This window comes from Episyrphus balteatus, chromosome 2 (assembly GCF_945859705.1).
Source record: "Episyrphus balteatus chromosome 2, idEpiBalt1.1, whole genome shotgun sequence".
Lineage (NCBI taxonomy): Eukaryota > Metazoa > Arthropoda > Insecta > Diptera > Syrphidae > Episyrphus > Episyrphus balteatus.
In genome coordinates, this window is record NC_079135.1 from 101,103,507 (window position 1) to 101,127,821 (window position 24,315).

The window sequence follows — 24,315 nt, forward strand, 5'->3', positions numbered from 1 at the left end:
TCCACGTTTTCACCCAGTCGCTCTTAATTTTCAAGGTTCTTTTGAGAACCCTTGCTTTTCTCAATTAGACTTTGAAAAATTCTTTTGTTTGAATTATTTTTTTGAAAGTTTTTTCAAATTAATTCTGAAAACGCAAAAACTTATTAACGTTTTCACCCAGTCGCTCTCGCTTTTAAGGTTCTTTTGAGAACCCTTGCTTTTCTCAATTAGACTTTGAAAAATTCTTTTGTTTGAATTATTTTTTTGAAAGTTTTTTCAAATTAATTCTGAAAACGCAAAAACTTATTTACGTTTTCACCCAGTTACTCTTAAATTTCAAGGTTCTTTTGAGAACCCTTGCTTTTCTCAATTAGACTTTGAAAAATTCTTTTGTTTGAATTGTTTTTGAAAGTTTTTTCAAATTAATTCTGAAAACGCAAAAACTTATTAACGTTTTCACCCAGTCGCTCTCGCTTTTCAAGGTTCTTTTGAGAACCCTTGCCTTTTTCAGTTATACTTTGAAAAATTCTTTTTGTTTGAATTGATTTTTTAAAAAATTCTTTTGTTTAAATTGTTTTTTGAAAGTTTTTTCAAATTAATTCTGAAAACGCAAAAACTTATTCACGTTTTCACCCAGTCACTCTTAATTTTCAAGGTTCTTTTGAGAACCCTTGCTTTTCTCAATTATACTGCGAAAAATTCTTTTGTTTGAATTGTTTTTTGAAAGTTTTTTCAAATTAATTCTGAAAACGCAAAAAACTTATTTACGTTTTCACCCAGTTACTCTTAAATTTCAAGGTTCTTTTGAGAACCCTTGCTTTTCTCAATTATACTGCGAAAAATTCTTTTGTTTGAATTGTTTTTTGAAAGTTTTTTCAAATTAATTCTGAAAACGCAAAAACTTATTCACGTTTTCACCCAGTCGCTCTCCCTTTTCAAGGTTCTTTTGAGAACCCTTGCTTTTTACAGTTATACTTTGAAAAATTCTTTTGTTTGAATTTTTTTGAAAGTTTTTTCAAATTAATTCTGAAAACGCAAAAACTTAACATTTTCACCCAGTCGCTCTTAATTTTCAAGGTTCTTTTGAGAACCCTTGCTTTTCTCAATTAGACTTTGAAAAATTCTTTTGTTTGAATTATTTTTTTGAAAGTTTTTTCAAATTAATTCTGAAAACGCAAAAACTTATTAACGTTTTCACCCAGTCGCTCTCGCTTTTAAGGTTCTTTTGAGAACCCTTGCTTTTCTCAATTAGACTTTGAAAAATTCTTTTGTTTGAATTATTTTTTTGAAAGTTTTTTCAAATTAATTCTGAAAACGCAAAAACTTATTTACGTTTTCACCCAGTTACTCTTAAATTTCAAGGTTCTTTTGAGAACCCTTGCTTTTCTCAATTAGACTTTGAAAAATTCTTTTGTTTGAATTGTTTTTGAAAGTTTTTTCAAATTAATTCTGAAAACGCAAAAACTTATTAACGTTTTCACCCAGTCGCTCTCGCTTTTCAAGGTTCTTTTGAGAACCCTTGCCTTTTTCAGTTATACTTTGAAAAATTCTTTTTGTTTGAATTGATTTTTTAAAAAATTCTTTTGTTTAAATTGTTTTTTGAAAGTTTTTTCAAATTAATTCTGAAAACGCAAAAACTTATTCACGTTTTCACCCAGTCACTCTTAATTTTCAAGGTTCTTTTGAGAACCCTTGCTTTTCTCAATTATACTGCGAAAAATTCTTTTGTTTGAATTGTTTTTTGAAAGTTTTTTCAAATTAATTCTGAAAACGCAAAAAACTTATTTACGTTTTCACCCAGTTACTCTTAAATTTCAAGGTTCTTTTGAGAACCCTTGCTTTTCTCAATTATACTGCGAAAAATTCTTTTGTTTGAATTGTTTTTTGAAAGTTTTTTCAAATTAATTCTGAAAACGCAAAAACTTATTCACGTTTTCACCCAGTCGCTCTCCCTTTTCAAGGTTCTTTTGAGAACCCTTGCTTTTTACAGTTATACTTTGAAAAATTCTTTTGTTTGAATTTTTTTGAAAGTTTTTTCAAATTAATTCTGAAAACGCAAAAACTTAACGTTTTCACCCAGTCGCTCTCCCTTTTCAAGGTTCTTTTGAGAACCCCTGTGTTTTCTCAATAAGATTTTGAAAAATTCTTTTGTTTCAATTGTTTTTGAAAGTTTTTTCAAATTAATTCTTAAAACACAAAATTTATTCACGTTTTCATCGATCATGTCAAATTTAGACGATTTTATTTTTGCGGCAGATTTGCTTGTCAAATTTCATGCTTCGGCAAAAGAAGTGCCTGAAACTAGCCATTCAATTACGACATTAGAAGCTCGAAAATCAGAACTCAAAGATTTATGGAATAGTGTCAAAGAGAAATATGCTCAATGTGCTCGTTATATCCCTACTCTAGAGGAAGAACCCCTCGATATGGATGCAATAGAATCAAAGTACAGAAACAGCAATGAAACTTATGTGAATTGCCTAGGATTGTTTCTTGAGTTCCAAAACAAACTAAAACCTGACCCTGTTGTTGTTAAGGAGTTTACCACTGTCAACATGCCACAGAAATCCGGGTCCTCTCATTGTATCAAATTACCACCATGTGATACCGATGTGTTTCGTGGTGATTATATCTCTTGGCCTGCATTTCGCGACATGTTCGATGCGGTTTATATTCAACACCCTAAGTTAGGTGAAGTGGAAAAACTATTCCATCTTCGTTGTAAGACAAGAGACGAGGCATTTAGGACTGTCAGTCAGTTTCCTTTAACAAATGCTAGTTTTGAACTTGCCTGGGCAGCTTTGCGTGCCACATATGAGAACACTCGTATTCTTGTTAACAACCAGGTCAAAAACATTTTTAACTTGCCTACAGTTCATGAAGAGAGCGCAAAATCTATTCGAACCCTCCAAAGTAAAATTAATGATTCTCTAGCCGCACTTAAAGCTCACCAAGTCGATACCACAAATTGGGACCCAATCCTTGTGTTCGCCTGTTGCAATAGGCTGCCTAAAACCACATTATCTCTTTGGGAACAATCTTTAGAAGATCCAACAAAAGTACCAACTTGGAACAAATTAGACAAATTCCTAAATTCACGATTCCAGACCTTAGAATCTATTTCAGATACCACTTCTTCAAAACCAATTTCACAGAATTTCCAAGTCACCAAGAAAAACAATTTTCAAAAGCAAAGCAAAGTCAATTCTTTTCTTGCGAAGGCGGGAGGAACTAAGTGCAAAATCTGCTCGGCAGAGCATACCATCTATGAGTGCCCTAAATTTTCGGCTTTACCAATCCAATCCAGAATCGCAATAGTTCGAGAAAAGAAAATGTGTAATAATTGCTTAGGTACTAGTCATCAAAAGGCTACTTGTTCTAGCAAATATTCTTGCAGTTTTTGCAAAAAAAGGCACCATACACTTTTGCATCTTACACCCAATACCACTCCAGCTCAAAATCAAAACTCAAATATACAGTCCACTTCTCAATCACAAGCTATTCAAAATCCTCAAATCTCTGCCTCTTCGCAACCATTTATTCCTCAAGCTGCATATCAAAATTTCATGGTGACCTCTAGAAAAAGAATTCTTTTGGCTACTGCCTTAGTGAATATAGTAGGACTGGATACAGTGTATACCGTAAGGGCACTAATTGATCCAGGTTCCGAAGTATCTTTCATTTCGGCAGCTGTGCAAAAACGTCTGAATTTGCCATATATCGACAAAAATTCTACAATTTCTGGAATCAGTGGAAATCTCTCTATCACTTCTAAGAAACTTTGTTCCTTTTTAATCACTTCTGCTAACCCCCCTCCAGTCACTGTTTCAGCAAACGCCATTGTGCTTAAAACACTAACTAACAACCTCCCAAGTTCATCTTTCTCGGTAGTAGATCCTACCATTTTTGAAGGCCTTCAATTGGCCGATCCAACGTTTAATAAGTCCTCTCAGGTGGATCTTCTGATTGGTGCCGATCTTTACCCATCCATCATCCGTAATGGCATTAAACACATTTCTAACTCACTACTTGCCCAAAATACTATGTTCGGTTGGATATTGTCGGGGCCAATTCCAGAGTCGTTTCAATCATTCAACATAACAGTTAACAAATCATGCCAATGTAACAATGAAGTACGCAGATTCTGGGAATTAGAAGAACTGCCCTTTACAATTATTCGTTCTAAAGAAGACTGTTTCTGTGAAGAATTGTATAAAACAACCACCTTTAGACGCGCTGATGGTAGGTTTGTTGTCCGACTCCCCTTTAAACCACAAACTTCAAAGACTGGTTTAGGTTACTCTAGGTTTATCGCCCTAAAACAATTTTCTAGAACTGAAAAATCTCTAGCCTCAAAAGAAAATTTGAAATCCCAATATTCAAAAGTCATTTCTGAGTACCTTTCTCTAAATCACATGAGAAAGGTTACTCCATTGGAGCGTATTGAAGAAGGTCAAGTAAAGTCATTTTATTTACCGCATCATGCGGTAATAAAACCAGAAAGTACTTCGACAAAAGTACGTGTCGTCTTCAATGCGTCCAATGCCTCGTCAAACGGTGTCAGTTTAAATGATTTATTGTACCCTGGCCCGATTTTACAACAAGACTTATCATCGTTAATCATTCGCTGGCGATTTTATAAATATGTGTTTAATGCGGACATAGAAAAAATGTACCGGCAAATTTTGGTCAACCCACGGGACACTCCATTTCAACGAATTCTTTTCCGCACTTCTCCTCATTTAGAAATTGAAGATTTCGAACTCCTCACTGTTACTTTTGGCGTAAATTGCGCCCCCTACTTGGCTATCCGTACCCTACTTGAATTGGCAAGAATTGGAAAAACCGATTTCCCTCTCGCGTCAAAAATACTTCAGTCAGAAATTTATGTTGATGACGTTTTGTCCGGCGCTCATAATATTCATTCCGCTATGAAAGCTCAATCTGAACTTATCAGTCTTCTCGATTCAGCAGGATTTCCACTCCGGAAGTGGACTTCTAACACTCCCTGTTTACTCGAACATTTGCCTCGAGAACATATTTTGAATGAAAATTTTTTGAAGCTAGACATTGACAGTAATACAAAAACCTTAGGGATACGCTGGAATGCCAAGGGGGATAATTTCTACTTTTCCATACAACCAATAGTTTTACCCGAAACTCCCACCAAACGAGAAGTTTTTTCTCAAATATGCCGTATTTTTGACCCTGCAGGTTGGTTAGCTCCCGTTGTGATAGTTGCAAAAATGCTCATGCAAAAAATCTGGGCAGAGCATACTGATTGGGACGATCCTCTTCAATCTGACTCGTTTAAAATTTGGAAAAATTTTGCGGAATCGTTAAATGACATAAAACAAATTGAAATACCCCGTTGGGTAGAATATTCACCCTCGTCAGAAGTCCAATTTCATGGTTTTTGTGACTCCTCAGAAAAGGCATATGCCGCCACTTTATACATCAGCGTTCGTCAGTCTAACGGAACTTTCTCTTCTCACTTGCTCTGTGCAAAATCAAGGGTTTCACCCATCAAATCTGTCTCATTGCCACGCCTTGAGTTGTGTGGGGCACTTCTACTTTCCAAAATGGTAAAAATTTACGTTTCAAGTTTCCCTGTCCACGCATACCAGACCTTTTTATGGACCGATTCGTCGATCGTATTAGCTTGGCTTAAGAAACCACCTTGTGTTTGGAAGACTTTTATTGCAAATCGCACTAGCGAAATTTTAGAAAATGTTGGAAACATCCCTTGGAGACACGTGAAATCAGCTGAAAATCCAGCTGATTTAGCCACTCGAGGTTTAATGGCTTCAGATTTGAAGTGTAACACTTTTTGGTGGAATGGCCCCTCTTGGCTTTGCCAACCCATCCCTCTTTGGCCAGTAATCTCTCCTGTCGCCCCCCTCGTCGAAGACCTCGAACAAAAACCAGTTGTTTCCTTGGTAGTTCAAGAAGTGTCAGAAGACATTCTTGATCGTTTTTCATCGTTACCCCGTGCTATGCGTGTCATTGGCTACATATTCCGTTTTTTCTATAAATTTTCAAAAAGGTCAGACACTCGATACACTTCGCTCGATATAACTTCTGAAGAAATGCAATTTGTAAGAACACGTTTAATTTTAATCTCTCAAAAAAGATATTTTTTAAAGGAACACTCATTGTTGTTAGAAGGTAAACCCGTACATCCCAAAAGCTCATTAATATCATTTAATCCATACTTAGACTCCGATAATCTTCTCAGGGTTAATGGTCGACTATCTCAGTCAGATCTTTCCTACAATGAAAAACACCCACTCATTCTGCCGCATAGTGCTAGATTTTCGTATCTCCTCACTCAATTTATTCATGAAATTTCTTTGCACGGTGGCAATTCCTTAATGTTACGACTCTTGCGTCAAAGTTTTTGGATCCCTAGACTACAAAATCTCATCAAGCTCTGTATTCGCCAATGTAAAACGTGTGTCATCAATAAAAAAGCACTATGCAAGCAATTTATGGCTGCTTTGCCCCCTGAAAGATGCACTTATTCTCCTACTTTCACTGTTACAGGGGTTGATTTCGCGGGCCCTTTCGTGATAAAGAGTTTCAATGCAAGAAATTGCCGCATGACCAAAGGTTATGCCTGTGTGTTTGTCTGCTTCTCCACGAAGGCTATACATTTAGAGGCTGTAAGTGACCTCTCGTCTGAAGCTTTCTTGGCTTCATTTGCTCGATTTTCTGCAAGACGGGGCTTGCCCTCGCAAGTTTATTCGGACAACGGTACCAATTTTACTGGTGCCGATGCAATTTTACGCAAAGAGTTCAAGAAATTCCTCGACACTATTCCCCAAGAAACTCGTGCCGCTTATGGTGTTCAAGGTCTTAAATGGAATTTTATTCCGCCTGGGGCCCCACATATGGGAGGCCTTTGGGAGGCCGGTGTAAAAAGCTGTAAGAAACACCTCAGAAGATTAGGGACCAGTGCACGATTCACATTTGAAGAATTTTCCACAATTTTAGCTCGTATTGAAGCGTGTTTAAACTCGCGTCCACTTTCATCCATGTCAAATAATTCCTCTGACATCTTGGCTTTGACTCCAGGTCATTTTCTTTGTGGACGTCCGCTCATAATGTTTCCTGAAAGAAATTCGGAATTTGTCGATTTGTCTTATATTAACCGATGGGAAAAACTTAAATGCCTTCAACAACAATTTTGTCGTAGATGGAAAGACGAATATCTCAAAGAACTTCATCAACGATATAAATGGCAATCGCCACAAGAGAACGTCCAGGTAAATGACCTAGTAGTGGTTCAAAATGAAATTCTTCCTCCCACTGAATGGCGCCTTGGTCGTGTAATACAAGTACACCCTGGTGTCGATGGAAGAGTAAGGGTGGCGACGCTCAAAACCCAATACGGCGACATTAGACGCCCAGTCGTAAAACTTTGTGTTTTGCCCTTTAAATAACAACATCATATTTTATAACATTAAAAATTTTTACATTAATATGCCAATCAATATGTTTGAAGGATTACATAAGCTTTATTAATACTCTTTTTTTTCAAATTTGTTTTTTGGGCGCCTCACGCCGTTAACAAATTTCATTTTTATTTTTTTTCCAAACCACAATCATCATAATTTTTTTTTTAATTTAATGCTTTAAAATTTCTTTGGCGACTTACGCCAAGGGGGGGCAGTAATGTTAACGTACCCTTAAACAAAATCCCCGACGAAACAATATTTGGCATCACCAAATATTGTTTCGTCGTGTTTTTTGTGGCGGGCAGTTGGCTGCCCTTCCTCCCTTTTTGTCCGCCATTTTATTCAGTCATTACTGACATTAATTTTTTCCTCATTCAATCTTTCTCCTCCAATGGCACAAGTTCGCCCTCAATAAAAATAAAGTAAAATTTCAACTCAACAAAAAAAAAGAATCCAACTGTTACAAATTATAAGAAAAAATAAACCTTTTAAATAAAATTTGTTAAATACAATTAAAATCAAACTAAAGTTCTTTTAATTAGAAAGAAAACAAAAGAACACTAAAACGAGAAATTCAACCATGAAATAAAAGAAAAAAAAAGGAACAAGGAGACAGCAGACAACCACCCCATTTAAAGGGAATCATCTCTGGGCGCAGCAGCAGCAACAGCGACACCAAAGTAGGTACTCCGTTTATCGATCAGATAAACAATACCATAATGTCTCGCGTGTGCTGCTGGTTGCAAAAATAAAAAAAATAACAAGAAATAAAAAAATGGGAAAATATAGAATAATTTTGGCTTACTATATTCTTAACGGCATTTTTTTGTTAGAATTAGTGAAGAATGAAACAAAAGAAAAAGGAAAACATTGTTTGTAATTTTTTTTATTAAAAGAATTCAACAAAAATGTTGTATTTATTTTTTCTAAGCTGTGATACATATGACCTTTTTCTGTTATGAATTCATCTTAGAATATATACTCCAAACATTTTGAAAGACTATTATTTTTTATAGCGAAAAAGTTAGAGTATTTTTAATTGCCGACTTTTAAAAAATCGGATCTGTCAGGCACGGTTTTTTAATATTGACATTTTTTTAAGCTTACTCCACTAAAGGCAAATATTTCGATGTGTTGATTTAATTTGATAAATAATGAATTAAGGTCCAATAAAATAAATAAATAAAAGAAAGGACTTTCTTTAGTTTATTCATTTTGGTGAAAATTCAAAATAACGATTAAAAAAAACCTCATTTTGAAAGAGAACCAAACGCTTAATTTAACTTTAAGAAAACACAAACCATAACCCTCTGTCGGCACACGGGTGCGAATTTGGCAGGACAAAAATAAAAGGTGTTCACAAAAAAGTGTCTTTATAAGGGTGAAAATACCTTTTTTTTCAAATTGTGAATACAATATTCGAATTCCTTGGAAAATTCTACATCAATTTCATATATGATTCTCTATAAAATAGTGAGACAGAAAAAAGTTCTAGCGACATGAAAAAGTATACACCAAATTCGCAAAAAAGAGGTGTGCCTACAGAGGGTTAAGGCTGTTTTATTGTTATCAGGGTTGTTAATTATCATTTTCTTTTCATACATTTGTTTGTTTAAAAAAAAATATTTTTTGCAAATACAAAAATTTGCATTGAAAACAAAATTTTAATTGCAACTGAACAATATTTGCATTTAAAATAAAATATTTATTGCAAATAGCTTATGTAATATGAAATAGTGAAAATTGTAACAAATTCTACGAATATTAAAAAAAAATATTAATGCACACATTTTGCATTGATTTTTTGTTCAACGCAGAAAATTTGTTAGGTTAGTAAAATTTGTTTAGATAATGCATTTTTATTTGCAATAAAAATTTAATTTTTATTGCAAATATTTGCAATAACATTTGTTTTAATGCAAAATATTTTTACTTGCAACAAATATTTTTTTTATGCAAATTTTTTTTTTTGGCAATAATTTTTTTTTTTTTTAATTTAAAAGTTTTTTTTTTTTTTTGATTTGATATTTTTACAACCCTGGTTGTTAATTACCAATTATAATTGTGTTTTTTCAAATAATTCACTAAGTTCATATGAACTCAGCGGTGCAACAAAATCAAAATTTCAGAGGAAAAAAAATGTCCGTAGCTAAGAAGCAACAAATTACCAAAAAAATATGAAACTTTTTCTTCACCGAGAAAAGGTATAGGTAGCCAAAATCTAAGTATGTACGTGATCTCATAGCTTCACTTTATGCGTCCTTATATCAGATGGACACTTTAATTCTCGGCTTTCTATGGTTTTCGGAGGATCAAATAGCCATGAATCTTCCAATCAACATGAGTAGGAGAAAATTAAGCTCCTATGAATGATGCCAAACGCATTAGTTCAAAAAATATCGTATACATAATTGGGTTCAATTTAAGAAAAATCAAAATAAAACTAAATTATACCGAAAAGTAGAAACAAAAAGTACCTACCTAACAGAAAATGTATAATTTATTATTAAATTTATTTCAAAAATAGAATTTACCTCAACTCAAACTTCATGGAAATCATTTTTATTAATATCGATTACGAACTCTTATCTTTCATATGATAATACGTTCGATATTGCTATTTTTTTTTTACCTCTTTACATGTGTACTTTTTTGTTTACTTAAACTTAAAAAGACGCTCCCTTATTGGTGAAGTGAAATCAACATTTGTTTTATAATCAACTAATTCTAAGAAATTTTTTTTATTTTAAAGTAAAGAAGTGTTTGCTCATGGTCAAAATATGCATAGGAAAATATTAATATTAACAAATCCCTTTTACCTAAATATTTTATTGTCAATGGTTCACAGCTTAAGTTACAAAGCAATCCTTCCCATACAAACAGCACTCGCTGAGTTTATTTATCAATAAAATAGTCAAATGATTTCGGATCAAGCTACTACGTATTCCAGTAATGGTTTTTCCTGCAGATAAGATCGATAATTTTAAGTCATGACATTTTTCACATGACTTTGAGCATTATATTTTTAACATTCAGTCGAAGTCACATTTACAAAAATCTCATGACTTATATGTTGGGATCTTTTCTTGATAATCAACAAAACAGGGGTGATTTTTGTCCTAATCACTTGATTTTGTATGTTATTTATTTGCAAACATTTTACCTGTTCATCGAAGCGATATTCCATTATTGTTTTAAGTTATCAGTTTTATTGAAGTGGTCCGTATAAGTATTAATTTGTATTGAACTTATGATAATTTTGAGATGTATATTTTTAGTTTGTAATTAAAGATTTAAGCAAAAAATGATAAAATCTCGCTAAACGAATTCGGCAGTAAGGTAACGCCTTTCGAAATTTAACGTAAACTAAACTCCTGATTTGTTATAATACTTCAAATACCTCTCATAAAGTTAATAATGTTATCAACAATTTGATAAGCTATACCTAACCAAGAAAAGTTATGAGGAAATCATAAAATCGCGATTGTTAGATTATTGGAGAGACATTTTTATCAATCCATTCAATAACACAATTGATATTCCAAGAAAAAACTACATAGTAAATCAAAAACTATCGAAAACGAATCGAAAAAAAAAGAACATAATAACTAAACAATAAGAATTATTCTTCCAAAGGTTAAAGAAAATTTCATATCAAAATGTGGGCGCCTTTTATTAAATAATAAATAAATTTTATCAACCAAGGAAAAATGTTAGATATTATGGTATTCCATAGAAATAATTTAGATCATATTCCACGATCATAGCCGTATTTAAGGGGGGGGGGGGGGTTATGGGGTTTAACCCCTCCCGAAATTTTTTTCAGAAAATCAAAAGATATAGTATAAACAAATACCTACAAGTTTGATATTTGCAGTACTAAATGGGTTGTTTGTGTATTTTAGTAATTTAATTACCTATCTGAAAATCTACCTAAAAGTCTCTACCAATTTCGTATCGTTAAAGAAACTGTCGATGAAGTTTTTATAAGGAAAAACAACAATTTTGTGGTCCATTTTTAACTCTTTGATAATTTCCTAAAGCACTATGTAAACACCTTAAAATGTTCTTTTAAGAACCCTTTAAATAACACAAGTATTTATCTACAAGGTTTTTGGTGTCGAGACTAAACTATACTTTTTCAAAGGGTTGCTGAACTCGAATCCGGAGACAAAAATATTCGATCACATCTCGTTTTTGAAATATTACCGTTAAATCTATTTAAGTCTTTCCGATATCTTATCCTTTTATTTCAGAGAGTACCTATGTAAAATATTTCGTTATATTTTTAGCTTTCTATTTATCAAATTGTTTCAATTTAGAAAATTAGCTCATGCCAAACAACTTGGATTATATAAAATTTTTATTTTTAAGTATTCCCGATTTAATTTAGAACTAAATTGATATAATAGAATATATCTATTTTTTGCTACAAAATTTCAGTGGGAAAAAAATTTCTTTTTTCAATGTTTTTATATATAAAATTGTGCGAAATAATTTTTTTTATAAACCCTAATAATGGTTCAAATTTATTTCTTCAAAAAAATTGTCTTGCTTGCAAACGCTCGCAATTTATATCAAACAACTTATCACTCCTTGTACCAATTTAAACTAGAGATGCCTCCGAATATTCGGCCATTTAATATTCGGTACATTTTTAAATTCTTAAAATACTTAAAAAGGATATTGGCAAGTTTTTCGCTCTGACACAGTTCTAATGACCATTTGCTTCAGCGGAATTAAGAATCGACTGCAGTTACATATAGTTAATAAAAAAGTTTTGTGATTCCGAACAAAAAAAATTTGTTCGGTCTGAGGATAATAGAGATTAAATTTATTTTAAGCATAAACAATGAATCTCATCAGTCAGTGTATCAAGATTTTTTACTTGCTCTATAGGGCAAGTATTGGTTTCGTGTAGAAAAAAAAAATCGAGGTTTTAATCAAAACCAACATTACGATGATGGAGAAGATCAAAAAAGTGGTTTTCGTCATGCCGTCCGTCGGTCTGTGCGTCTGTGCGTGTGTGCGTCTGTGCGTAAATCTGTACATCGAGCTAGGGCCTAAACGGATGGATGGATTTGCTTGAAACTTGGTACAGATGATTTTTACTTTTTTATTTTTTTAATATCTCCATTTTAACGCATACCTCCCATATAACTTTTTCGAGGTATTGCAAATTTCTCGAAAACGGCTCTAACGATTTTGATCAAATTTGGTGTGCGGAATACTCTTATTGATTCCAACAAAATTGCGTTTTTAGTTTTTCTCAAAAAATGCGGAGAATGGAAATATGGCGTTGCCGTTTTTCGAAAATTGACATATTTTTTAAGTTCATATATTTTATCAAAGCATTAGTTATTTTATTTAAAATTTACAGAGATCATTAGGTATAAAATGTTAAAAAAAAAATATTATTAAAAACATTTTTGAAAAAAAAAAATTTTTAATTTAATTTTTAAACTTTTGTTTTTTTTTTTTTTTTGATTTTTTTTTCTACAAAATCTTAAATTTCCAATAGATATTTAAGATAAAGATACTGTGAACTACAAGAGCAAGTACGTGCGACCCAGTCGTGCATTTTATTTAAATGAGGTTTCGTTTTACTTTAACCGTTTAAGTGAAAATTCAACCAACTATGCGTAAAATCAATAATTTTTTGACGTATGTGTGTAATTAGAATCAGCATCACATTCTTATTTAAATTTAAATTTAAATTTCCCCTCTAAGAAATCAATAAAAACTCTTAACTCTTAACTACGAAGTTTGGAGAAAATCGCTCCAGCAGTTTAGGGTAGAGCTTAAGATAGAGACAGCATTCCGAAACGAACTTTTTCGCATTCGAATACTTATCCAGTAAAAACGTTCAAAAATACACTGGAATATAATGTAAGCAAGTCTTAAAACTATGCTTCTTTTTAATTTCTTAATGGCAACACTGTTCCATCTTTTATCTCAAAATCCTCACATTCGATTTTCATAAAATTTAAAATAAATATTTTACAATTCGAATACCTAAAATAATAACACAAGTACACTTGAACCCAGACATAAATTTGAGTAGAAGTTTTATCAGTCTTGATAGGAGTATACCTTTTTTCATTTTTAAGATAAAAATTATTTAATGAAAAAAACACGAATCGTAGCGTGTAAAATATTTTAAATATTTGATGGTGTTCCCTTAGTAGTCTTTTTCGTTTTATAATTATATTGTTTTCAATTAAAAAGAAAAAGAATCAATAATGTGTCCACTAGTGCTTAATGTCTGTTTTTTTTTAATAATTTAATTTAATAGCTCTCAAGTCCTATATTATATTTCAAACTTTTAAAATTTACTTTTTACAATTAAACGAGGTGTTCTTTTAATCATCGAAATATAATCGGAATCAACCATTTCGAAGTTTTTTTTTCAAACACTTATCAGCTTAGTCATATAAGCACTTTGAAGTGGACTTTGGTTTTCATTTCATATTCTCAATGGCTTCAGAGTAATAGATTTCAAATGTCCTTTCATGACTTATAAAAACGCTTCATGGTATTATATGTGAGACCCATTGTACCCTAAATAAGCTTTTATTTATTTTTACTTCACACACATATCACTTACCGACATTGTTACTGCGTTAGCGCTGTTTTTTTTTTTTGTTTAATATAATCCTTTATTTTACACTTAATATCGTTTCTTACGAGGAATTCGTTTCTTTAATTCAATATTTGTCTGTCTTATGGGTACCATCAGACTTAAAACTGATTAGAAAATTAATTAAACACAATATTCAACCGTGACCATCAAAAATTTTCGAACTTCAAATATATGCGTCGAACTATATCAATAGCTTTTACGAAGAACCGTTTCTGCATAAACCTATTGAAAAACTGTCCATTCTATCAATTTCAACAATAATGGCTGTGCCAGTACTATAGTTATCTTCGATATATCAAAATAAAGCCTTCACATATTGCTCCTATCACACATTTTGTATGATAAGAAGCTTATCATAACCGAAAACGAAACCAAAAAACAAATGCTTCTACTACCAAAACACCTCTTTAAACTTTTTTATCAACTTTGCTTTGGTAGTTACCTGAAGTTTACACATTTTATCGATAGTTATGCATAGTTATCAATTCAATACCACTCAATTTGTACGTTTGCAAGAATAACACAATAATATGTAATCGATTCATTTTTTGTGCGTAATTATTATCACAAATTAATACGTAAACGATTTGAATAAATCGATTGATAAAACCTTTATATCCGGACTTCATCGTTTTGTTAAAATTTTCTCACTAAAACTAAAATTCTCCTTTTTGCAAACGACTTGCTTCATATTGCGTCAGGTCTCTTGATCACACTTATCTTATCTTTGATACACCTTTGGTATATCTGTGAGCTACATTATGTTATCTTGAAGTTCATAAATAATTTTTTTTTAGAAATTTGAAATGTCATTTCATAAAAAGCTTATCGGAGATGTTCTTTGAATTGGTATCGCTTGTTTATGGGTGTTAAAGATTTACAAAATAAATTAGGGAATTATTGTTTTACGAGTGCATTTACACTAAAAGGCGTTTTCTTGGAGTATACACTTGGCATGGGTATCTGTTCTGTAACTGCTTTTGAAAACGAGTTCAACCAAGTTTTTCAATACCCTCCAAAGGGTTTTGAAACAATAAAATTAGACAACCGATTTGACCATTACATCAGATAATAGTCAACAAGGTTCTTTTTTTCATAAAAAATTGTTAAAAAAAAAAGGTTACACATACGCCATAGTGACCGTGTAAGTTTAAACGGACATAATGTATAAAGTTACATTCAAAATAAGAAGGGCACTTTAAGAAAAAAGCAAATCGAAAAATAACCAACTTAATCATTATTATTAACAAGTAAAAGGTGACGAAGTGTTAGTGAACATGTTTAAATTTTAATAGTCTTTAATCGATTTGATGTCTGTGGTCGTTCAAATAAAATAAATCCTTTTTACCTGAAACCACTCAAAAAAAAAACCTACATTGCCTCGCTTCAAAACATATTTCAGCTGCATTTCATCATTAGCATACATATTAGCAACATAGGTCCTAGAGTAGTTTTCAAATATTGTTGTTGATTTTTTCATTTCGTTTCTTGGGACCAATAATACTGGGTGCCACGATGATAGAAAATGCCAAAAAAAATTGGGTCAAACAGTTCTGTCTGTCCGTCAGTAAATGCCTAACTGGACCCTTAACAGCTCCACTGTGACAAAAAGGTCAGTTATGATTTATGAATATTCTACTAACGGGAAAATTAATTTGTTTTCTCAAAGTTAACTGTTTTTTGGACAAGCACCTAAATATTTTTTTTACTCCTGTGCTTAGTTTATCAGGCTGTTGAAGTTGCTGCATTGACTTTTTTTTAATTACTTAAAAATAAAATCAACGCCACTTGCTCTTATGTTAAAAGTTGTTTGGAATATTAAAGCTTTTTTAAAAAAAATATAAACGCAATTTTTTAGGCAATTCAGTAAAAAAAACTTTAAAAATAATATAAAATTTGGTTTGCAAAAGCTTCTTAATAATATCATTTAATCCTCCAAACGAAGTATTTCATTTAATTACATACTTGTATAACAAAGAATTTTAAGAAATAAAAAAATGAAAATCGTTAGCGCCGTTTTTTTTAAATAGTTTTGTTTTTTTCCTTTATATAACTTTTTTCAAAAATTCCCACAAAAAAAATTGTATTTTCATTAAAAAGAAATGCATGAAAATAAATTTTTAATAATTCATTGCTCCTTTTTTTCAAAAAATTTATATATTAAAAAAAAAATTTAATTTTCTTAATTTAACTTAATTTTACCATAGGTTAGGTTAGGTAAATAGGGTAGTGCACAGCTAAGCTGCTGCATACACGGGGGCCTATTGGTCCATTGTGATTCCCTTTATTAAAATTGCATTGATGTTCCTAAGCTATTTTATCGGTTTACAAAGACTGGCTCATTTACGAACCATCCTGTTCTTTAAAATGAATTTTCTCATGTTAGCCATAGGGACCTGCGTCTATTTCTCCCACGAACCTATTTCCGAATTAACGGAATCGGTTTGTTTGGAGTTTGGACAATCGCAGAGCATATGTTTAATGGACTCTATTTCCTCTACATCTTGACAGCTCCTGCAGAAATCAGGTTTGCCATAACTAATGAAATCGGTTCAGCCGTTTACGAAAAAGTCAGTCATCCAAAAAATGTTTCCACGAAAAATACATCTCATAACGATAAATTTTTTTTTAATTTCAAAAGTACGGCCTTATTACATCTGTTTTTTTTTTACTTTTTCCATTTTTATCATATCGGAAGTACCTTTAATTTTGGTTCAAAAAAAAACATCAGTCTTCTTCTAGAAAAGCACCAAAAACCCTTAAGAACGAAGTTGGAAGTAATTCTAGATAAAGCCTTTATCGCAAGTAAAAATACATTTATTCTTCTGTTGAGTAGGACACAAAACAAAAAAAAAATGATTTGTTGGTGCCAGCTGACAATGGCAAGTTTTAATCACAATGACTGGCAAAACCCAAAATATTGCAAACAGTCAGCGGCTACAATTAGCAGCTAATGACAGATGTGACCCGTGAAAAGAATTTATCATTTAAACCAGCAACAACAAAAATATCCCCAATTTTTGGTGTACCTTTGTTTTCTCAAATTTTCCTTTTAATCCCAGTCATCCAGTTAAAAAAATACTCAACTAAAAGTCACTAGCCATGAGAATTCGAATTCTATCCTGTGAGTTGTGCGCTGTTGCACTCATTTGAGTCAAGGAAAAACAAATAATCGTATAATAGAATAGAATTTGAAAAGAAAATTCGAAGAAGATTCATGACTTGGAAATTTTTATATATTATAGGATAGCCTACCAATTATTAAATAACCTTGACTATACAATAATTTGCATTTATTTTTCCTTCAACCAACCAACCCAATTAAAAAAATCTTCTTGTTCTTTTCCCAAAAGTCTTTATTTTCCATTTCAATTAAATTTGTTACCAATTCCATTTATCAAACTGTTGTATAATGCGCCTTGCAATGTACTGAAAGAAAAGTAAAAACAATTATCAAAAATCCAAAAAAAATATAATCTCAAAGTAAATACTTACCAATAAATTCCGATACCGGATCATTATCTCCCTCACCTCTCATCGTCCCGGTGATTTCTTCATTCTCGACCATAGGCAAAAATAATTGCACAAATTCTGGTGAATAAGGATGTGTAATGGTCTCGAGGACTTCAGTAACAAAATATCGAATCAACGATATATCAGTGTCACCTTTGGCACAACATTGTTTAATGTACTTGACTACAGGAACCACACAGCCACGAGTTAGTAAATTCACCATACGATCCAACAACATTTTCTTCATTTCTAACTAAAATGAGAAAAAGGGATAAATGGCAAACAAAAATTTATGATTCTCTTTTACAAACCTGAACGAGAATCTCCAGCTCGTCTTGTTTCGATTCGAACAATCGAATCAGCAACCGAAGAATCTGATAATGCAAAGTGGCATGAACAGAAGCAACCTCATCAAGAATTGCCAAATGCGTCGGACAACTGTCCGTAGTTAGTTTGAAATATGAAGGCTCTGTGACTGTATTTTCAATCCATCGAATCACACCAACTCCAACGACTGGAAATCTACAAAATAGTCCAGTTAAATAATGTTTGGAATCTTAATATGTTAGCAAACTCACTTAATACAATTGTAAAGCGTTTGCAACTCAGCAATTAGTTCCGTAGATCCTTTTGTGGTGTTGCAAATCGTGTGTACTTTTTCTATAGCTTGAATAGTAGCCTTTAACTCGTCCTTATTGAGAACACGTTCAGTTTGTGGCCTCTTTTTGACCGGAGTATCAACAACACTCGATGCATAGGCCAAGAGGAATATGTACTTTGACTTGTGCTCTGGATTGATCTTGACTCCAAGTTTGAATAAAGAATCAACCAAAAGCTCAAGAAACTGAGGATCTCTGATCAAATCAATTGGAGGTGGATCTTGTGCCGTGTAATTCCGATAGAGAACTGTAATATCGGCTGGATTGAGGGTGTTTCTTGAGAGCATGGAGGACAGAGCTTGACAAGCCTGTGGATAAGTTGCTGAACCGTTCAAAGCCATTGTAATAGGAGTTACATTTTGATTGCTACAGAAGTAAGAATGTAATGTTGAAGTTATTTATTAATTCTTATGTTAATTATACTTTTACATTTTTAGAACTTAGATTTTATGTTAAATCAATATTGTTTTTGAAAGTAGTTTCCATTCTATAAAAATCGTTAACATTGTTCAATTCATTATTCAAAAAATGTTTTTTTTTTTTTTAAATTAACCCTCTGGCGGCACACGGGTGCGAATTTGGCAGGACAAAAATAAAAAAATTACGATTTTTCAAATATGCGGTCACAAAAATGTCTCTTTATAAGGGTGAAAATATTTTTTTTTCGGAAATGTGAAAACAATATTCGAATTCCTCGGAATATTCTACATCAATTTCATACTTGATTCTCTATAAAATATTGTGACCGAAAAAAGTTCTAGCGACATGAAAAAGTATAAACCAAATTCGCACCCGTGTGTATATCACGTCACAAAAAAGAGGTGTGCCTACAGAGGATTAATTACGGTTTATTTAAAATTCGTCTTTGATCCATTCGAACAAACCATCCAAACGAACAGTGTTGCTGTTTTAGTGACTTTTTTCCTAAAGATCAATGACAAACATTTTTTACACCAATAATTTTCTTAACCCATTTCTTGAGACGAAAACTGAACCAAACAAAAACTTTTGATTAAATAATAATAATAATAATTGAAATAATAATAATCAATTGAAAATACAGAAAGAATTTTTCATGAATATGAAAACCCTTAAAATGGTTTTTTAAAAACCTTATAAATAGGGCTTCATATATTGAGATGGATTAAGTTGATGAAAACGCAATTGATGTAACTACTTTTTTTTAATTTTACAAACTTTTTAAGTATACGTCCAAAAACATGTAATTTGTAATTTTGTATTTCTAGGTGAACTTATAATTATTGTATGTTTATAAATTTTGTTTAATAGTTAGAAAAGACATTTGTCTGTTTTTTTTTTTTTTCAATTAAAATAAGTACCTCTTTTTTGATTTATAGTGAACATTTTTTCTTAACTACAAATTTTTTTGCAAATCTACAAAAGTGAAAATATTTTTTTCTCTCTAGCGCTGTAAGTTTGTAATAAAAGTACACAAATTGTTTAAACAAATCTTTTTTTTTATTTTGGTACTTCCACTTTGTTTTTTGATGAAGATTAAAAAATAAGCATCATTTATTTTAATTTTTCAGCTCCTAAATTTTCACTTTTTTACTTTTTAAGCCTATGTAGTTAAGGCTTAATGCCGAATTTTGACGTGTCGATTTTTGCCGTGCGGCGAATCTTTCCGGCATAAGTAGACTCGTGTGAACGTAAGCCGCAGGTGACTAAAGGGACAATCCCCATAGAAAAATCCTAGTCGACTTTAGCCATGCGACATATTGTGGGGCTAAAATCGATTCGTGAAAAGTGGGCATTAAGCTCGGTTTTTCAAATCTATGCTTAAAGTAAAAATTACTTTAAATTGATATGTCAATAAAATATGTTGGAAGTTTAAGTTGCCGTCTCTTGGTCTATAGGTACAAAGCATCAATCTAGTAAAAAGGCAAAAATAAATATTGACATTCATTTATTCATAGAATGTAGTATGCACATTTTTAAGCATGCTATCATTAAAATTGCATCCAAAATGTTTTTAAATTACAAAATTAAACAATTTAAGTAAATGGTTTAAGTACAAATTCAATCCTAAGTGAATTTGTATTCAAAAAAAAGGTCACGAAGATAGGAATTATTTTTAAATTGTTTAAGTTTCAAGTGGGGTAATTAGTTTGCCAAACAACTTGGATTATTTAAAATTTGTGTTTTAAATATTCCCGATTTAATTGGAATGTACCATTTTTCAATTTTTTTTTATTACGAAACAATTTTTTGTATGTTTAAAGTAAAAACAAAACTTGTTCGATAACGCTCGCACCTCTCCTTTTAGCGGAGATAAGAATCGACAATATACGTTACACAAAATTCATTTTTGGTCGATGTGAGCTAAAAATAATCTAGGTAATATTACTTTGCGTTACAACAACAAAGTGAAATCCTGCTTTTGTTTTAACGCAGATCTGATCTGGATCCCGGGAAAATAAAACATAATATAAAATACCTTCACATGGGAAATAATATCATTTTTTCCTGGTGTGGATTGTGGATAATTCCCACTGAAATAATGTGAGAAATAATTTTATCAAAAAATTGTGTGAAGATATTAATTTCCCATTTACAATTTGATTTGAAGAGCCTTAGCCTGAGCACAGTGAAAAAAATAGTAAGTTTTATGCTATTTTCCAAAAAAAAAAAAAAAAAATTTGTTACAAGTTTAAGAATGTGTTTACTTTCTTGTATACTAACAAAATAAGGAAGGCTTACTGCTTTGGAGGACTTAGACACAAAGAGTGATTTCGAAGAAATAGAATAAATTTTCCATCTATGTACAACACGTACAGTAATTTCGAATTGAAACGTTTTTGAAAAATTGCATAAAATATGTATGTAATAATTAAAATATTGACATTTATTTAATTCGTCTTCCTGATCATTTCAGCAATTTAATCTCAAAGTTCAAACGCGAAGCGGAAAAAAATTTTCTCACGGGAGAATCAATTTTGGGATGTGAAAATAACAAGTTCGTGTGATTTTTCTATTTTCACGCATCTATTAGCCCGGGGAAATATTTTTTTTTTCGCTTCGCGTTTACTAACCCCAACTTAATTTATTTTAAACATGAATAAATTCATCGGCTTAGTTACGTATTTCTTAAATGTTAGTAACATTTAATATGTTAGCATTATTACGAAACCTCTTTCCTATCTTTCTATTTGTAACTTTTTCCGTGCAGTATGCATTTAAAAGATCTCGGGTTTATTATTAAAAAGAGTAAAACGGTTTTAAAAACTCTCTGAAAACTCTCTGTAATTTGTTTGCTAGCCCAATCATTTGTAAAAAGGACTTCCACAGACCTCATAAGACAAGTTTTTTTTTTTGGTTTCATTAAATTTTATAATCTCGAAAGTAAATTACAACAGCTTATACTGTATTAAGAAGTGTTATTTAATTATTTGCAACCTCCCGCGGGTAATAACTTCACAGAAAAGTGAATTTCGTTCCCACAAAAAAGTGTAAGTTATCACATTCAGTGGGAATAAGCTCCACTACAGAAGTTGATATTATTTCCCATGTGAAGGAAGTTCCCGTGCAGTAAGTTTCTTGCACTGGCTAATATCTGAGGCATAAAGAATAATAATGTGTCAAGTCAATTTGAAAGGAGAATGGGCATTTTGGACGTTGAGCGGCCATTAATAAAATTGGTATCAAATGAAAGAACTATAACTTAGGAAGAACTTTTACTATGGGCCTTTTGCTGTATTGCATTAAGAATGCAAGATAATGCAGTATAAGTATTTTTAATGCATTGTTCAATGTAAGAAGGACAAATTGATTTATATTTTTATTTGAAACAAAAAATATAATGCTTTGTCACTTAACCTGAGTCTGAAGACATTAATCTTGAAAATCTGACCAATAAAACTTATAATATAAGATTTTTAAGACAACAACTTCAAGATTTTGTTGGAAACTTTTCAAACAATAATTCAAACTAACAAAAAATTGAACAACAAAACTGTAAAAGAAAGCTTGAAATTGTTGTTTTAAAATGCTTATAGTTTGGGTTCTAATAGTTGGATATTCAAGATAAAGGTCTTCAGAGTCAGGGAAAATGACAGAGTATCATATTTTGCACTTAAAATACACAATTTTAACATTGAGACAATATATATAAATTGTTAAATGCAAAAATGCATTTTATCCGTTTTTGAAGAACGTCACAAGGATGAAACTTCTGCACACTATATGTAAGCCTTAATTACATCAATAAATAACAACTTCATTCCTGGCCGCGTAACGTCCACGTTTCATACAAACTTGCCCATTCTCCTTTGGACATTATTTTGAACTTTGAGAAGTTTTTTCTCATCAACTAAAGGACCTTTTGAAATAAATGTTTTATAGATCAATAGCTTTATATCTCCAGAATTTCATTTGATGTAAAACGAAACAATTAATTAATTTAAGGCTTTGTTTTAAAGCAACCTATAGAAAAGTGGACTTGACCCATTATTGTACTGAATGCCTTATCTATTGTTTGTAATTTTATATTGAACTTTTTACTACTAATAAATTTATAAATAAAATTTAAAAAAAACTCTCAAGACACTCTTACTTGGTTAAGGCATATTTAGTAATCTCCTGCGACAGCCGTTTCATATTAAATCCACCTTTTGGTTCTTGTGACAAAACCTGAACCAAAACCTGACTATAAACATAAGTATGCTGACCATGACAAACCATTCTTGCACATTCCTGAATAGCAGACTGTATATCTTCGGGATTATTTAAAAACTTTGTAATTGAAGTTTTCAAAACCCTCGAAAAGACTTCAATTTGCTGAGCCGCCGTCGATATTGAAGTAATTTCACTTTGAAATCCAGCATCGGAAATCAATTTAATTGTAAAATTCAACATTAAACAATCTGGATACTCTTCGGCTAAACGATAAATCAATGAACGCCATGTCGGATGGTCAATCATTTCCGTCAACCAATCCGGAGTTTCACCTTCTTCGGTAAAAATTGTATCGGCTTTTTTCGGATCGAAAGTCTTTAAGATCATATCTTTTAAATGATTCTCAACCATCGCTTGAACATCCGTTACTTTGACTCCAGCTAATATTAACCATTCAGCTAATAAATTAGCCATTTGAGCGACAGCTTTGTAATTTTCTGAAAGCATTGTAATGACTTCTTCGGGACTGCCGCCCGATTGGAAGTATCTTTTTAATTGAGTGAATATTCCTGGTTCCATGATGTAATCGGGTGTGAAGAATTTCTCAAGACATTCTTGGATAGTTTCTTGGGGGTTTTCCTCGAGCATTTCCTTGATAAACAAAATATTTTTATTATAAGCTACGTGTAAGTTTTATTTATTTTTTTTGTTAGGGACTTACTTCATCTTCTCCCGGTTTGCTACGGCCACGCCAACCTTCTTCATCGTAATCTACTTCCATTTTTTTTTATATTTTTATATATATTTTATATTGTATTTAATTGAAATTAAATTTAAATTATAAATAAGAGAAGAAAACACAGTTTTTTTTAAGAAAATTAAGGCGGTGTAAACAAAAATATATGCAAGATATGAAAATTTATTTGTCTGTCAAATGAAATGTCAATTGGGGAAATTATCACCAGGTAGCGCGACGATCGATAGAGGGTACGTCAGCGTTGTTATAAATCACAGAACACATTAGGTGTGTTTTTTATTACAACCGGTCTTAACTGGACAAAAAAAAACGCAGTCTGGGCTAAGCAATTTACATGTTAAATACAACAACACCTTAGCCCCTTGGGCTTAGTTGTTTAGCCCGGAGATTTCTCTGGGCTTAACTTTTTGAAGAGTTTTAAATCTGTGCTACCAAACTAATTTTTTCATAAATTGTTTAGAATTTGTTTAAAAACGTGAAAACTGACGTTTGGAAGGACAAAATGTATTAAAATAGTTTTGCTAGCATACATTTTTGTATCTCTTTGTAAAACATACATGAAAAATACAAGAAAATGACGACTGCGAAAAATATGACAACTCTAAATTTTTGTTGTGTCTGCTGTTTTCGGAACATTCAATATACAGTGCTGCCAAGATTTCAGGTTAA

At 31.8% G+C, this 24,315-nt stretch overlaps 2 protein-coding genes across 2 annotated transcripts; one reads left to right on the top strand and one right to left on the bottom strand.

Moving 5' to 3' along the window:
• The first annotated feature begins 2,201 nt into the window (after positions 1-2,201).
• Positions 2,202-7,424, top strand: LOC129909613 (uncharacterized). The gene has a single exon (XM_055986686.1). It carries the CDS (start codon positions 2,202-2,204, stop codon positions 7,422-7,424), a length of 5,223 nt encoding a protein of 1,740 aa, XP_055842661.1.
• Positions 7,425-17,414: 9,990 nt separating this feature from the next.
• Positions 17,415-23,797, bottom strand: LOC129911448 (negative elongation factor D). The gene is made up of 6 exons (XM_055989259.1): positions 23,611-23,797; positions 22,828-23,540; positions 18,174-18,620; positions 17,907-18,117; positions 17,578-17,848; positions 17,415-17,511 (listed from the first exon to the last, which is right to left on the bottom strand). The coding sequence occupies exons 1-6, from the start codon at positions 23,668-23,670 to the stop codon at positions 17,480-17,482; spliced, it is 1,734 nt and encodes a 577-aa protein (XP_055845234.1). The 5' UTR covers positions 23,671-23,797; the 3' UTR covers positions 17,415-17,479.
• Positions 23,798-24,315: the final 518 nt, after the last annotated feature.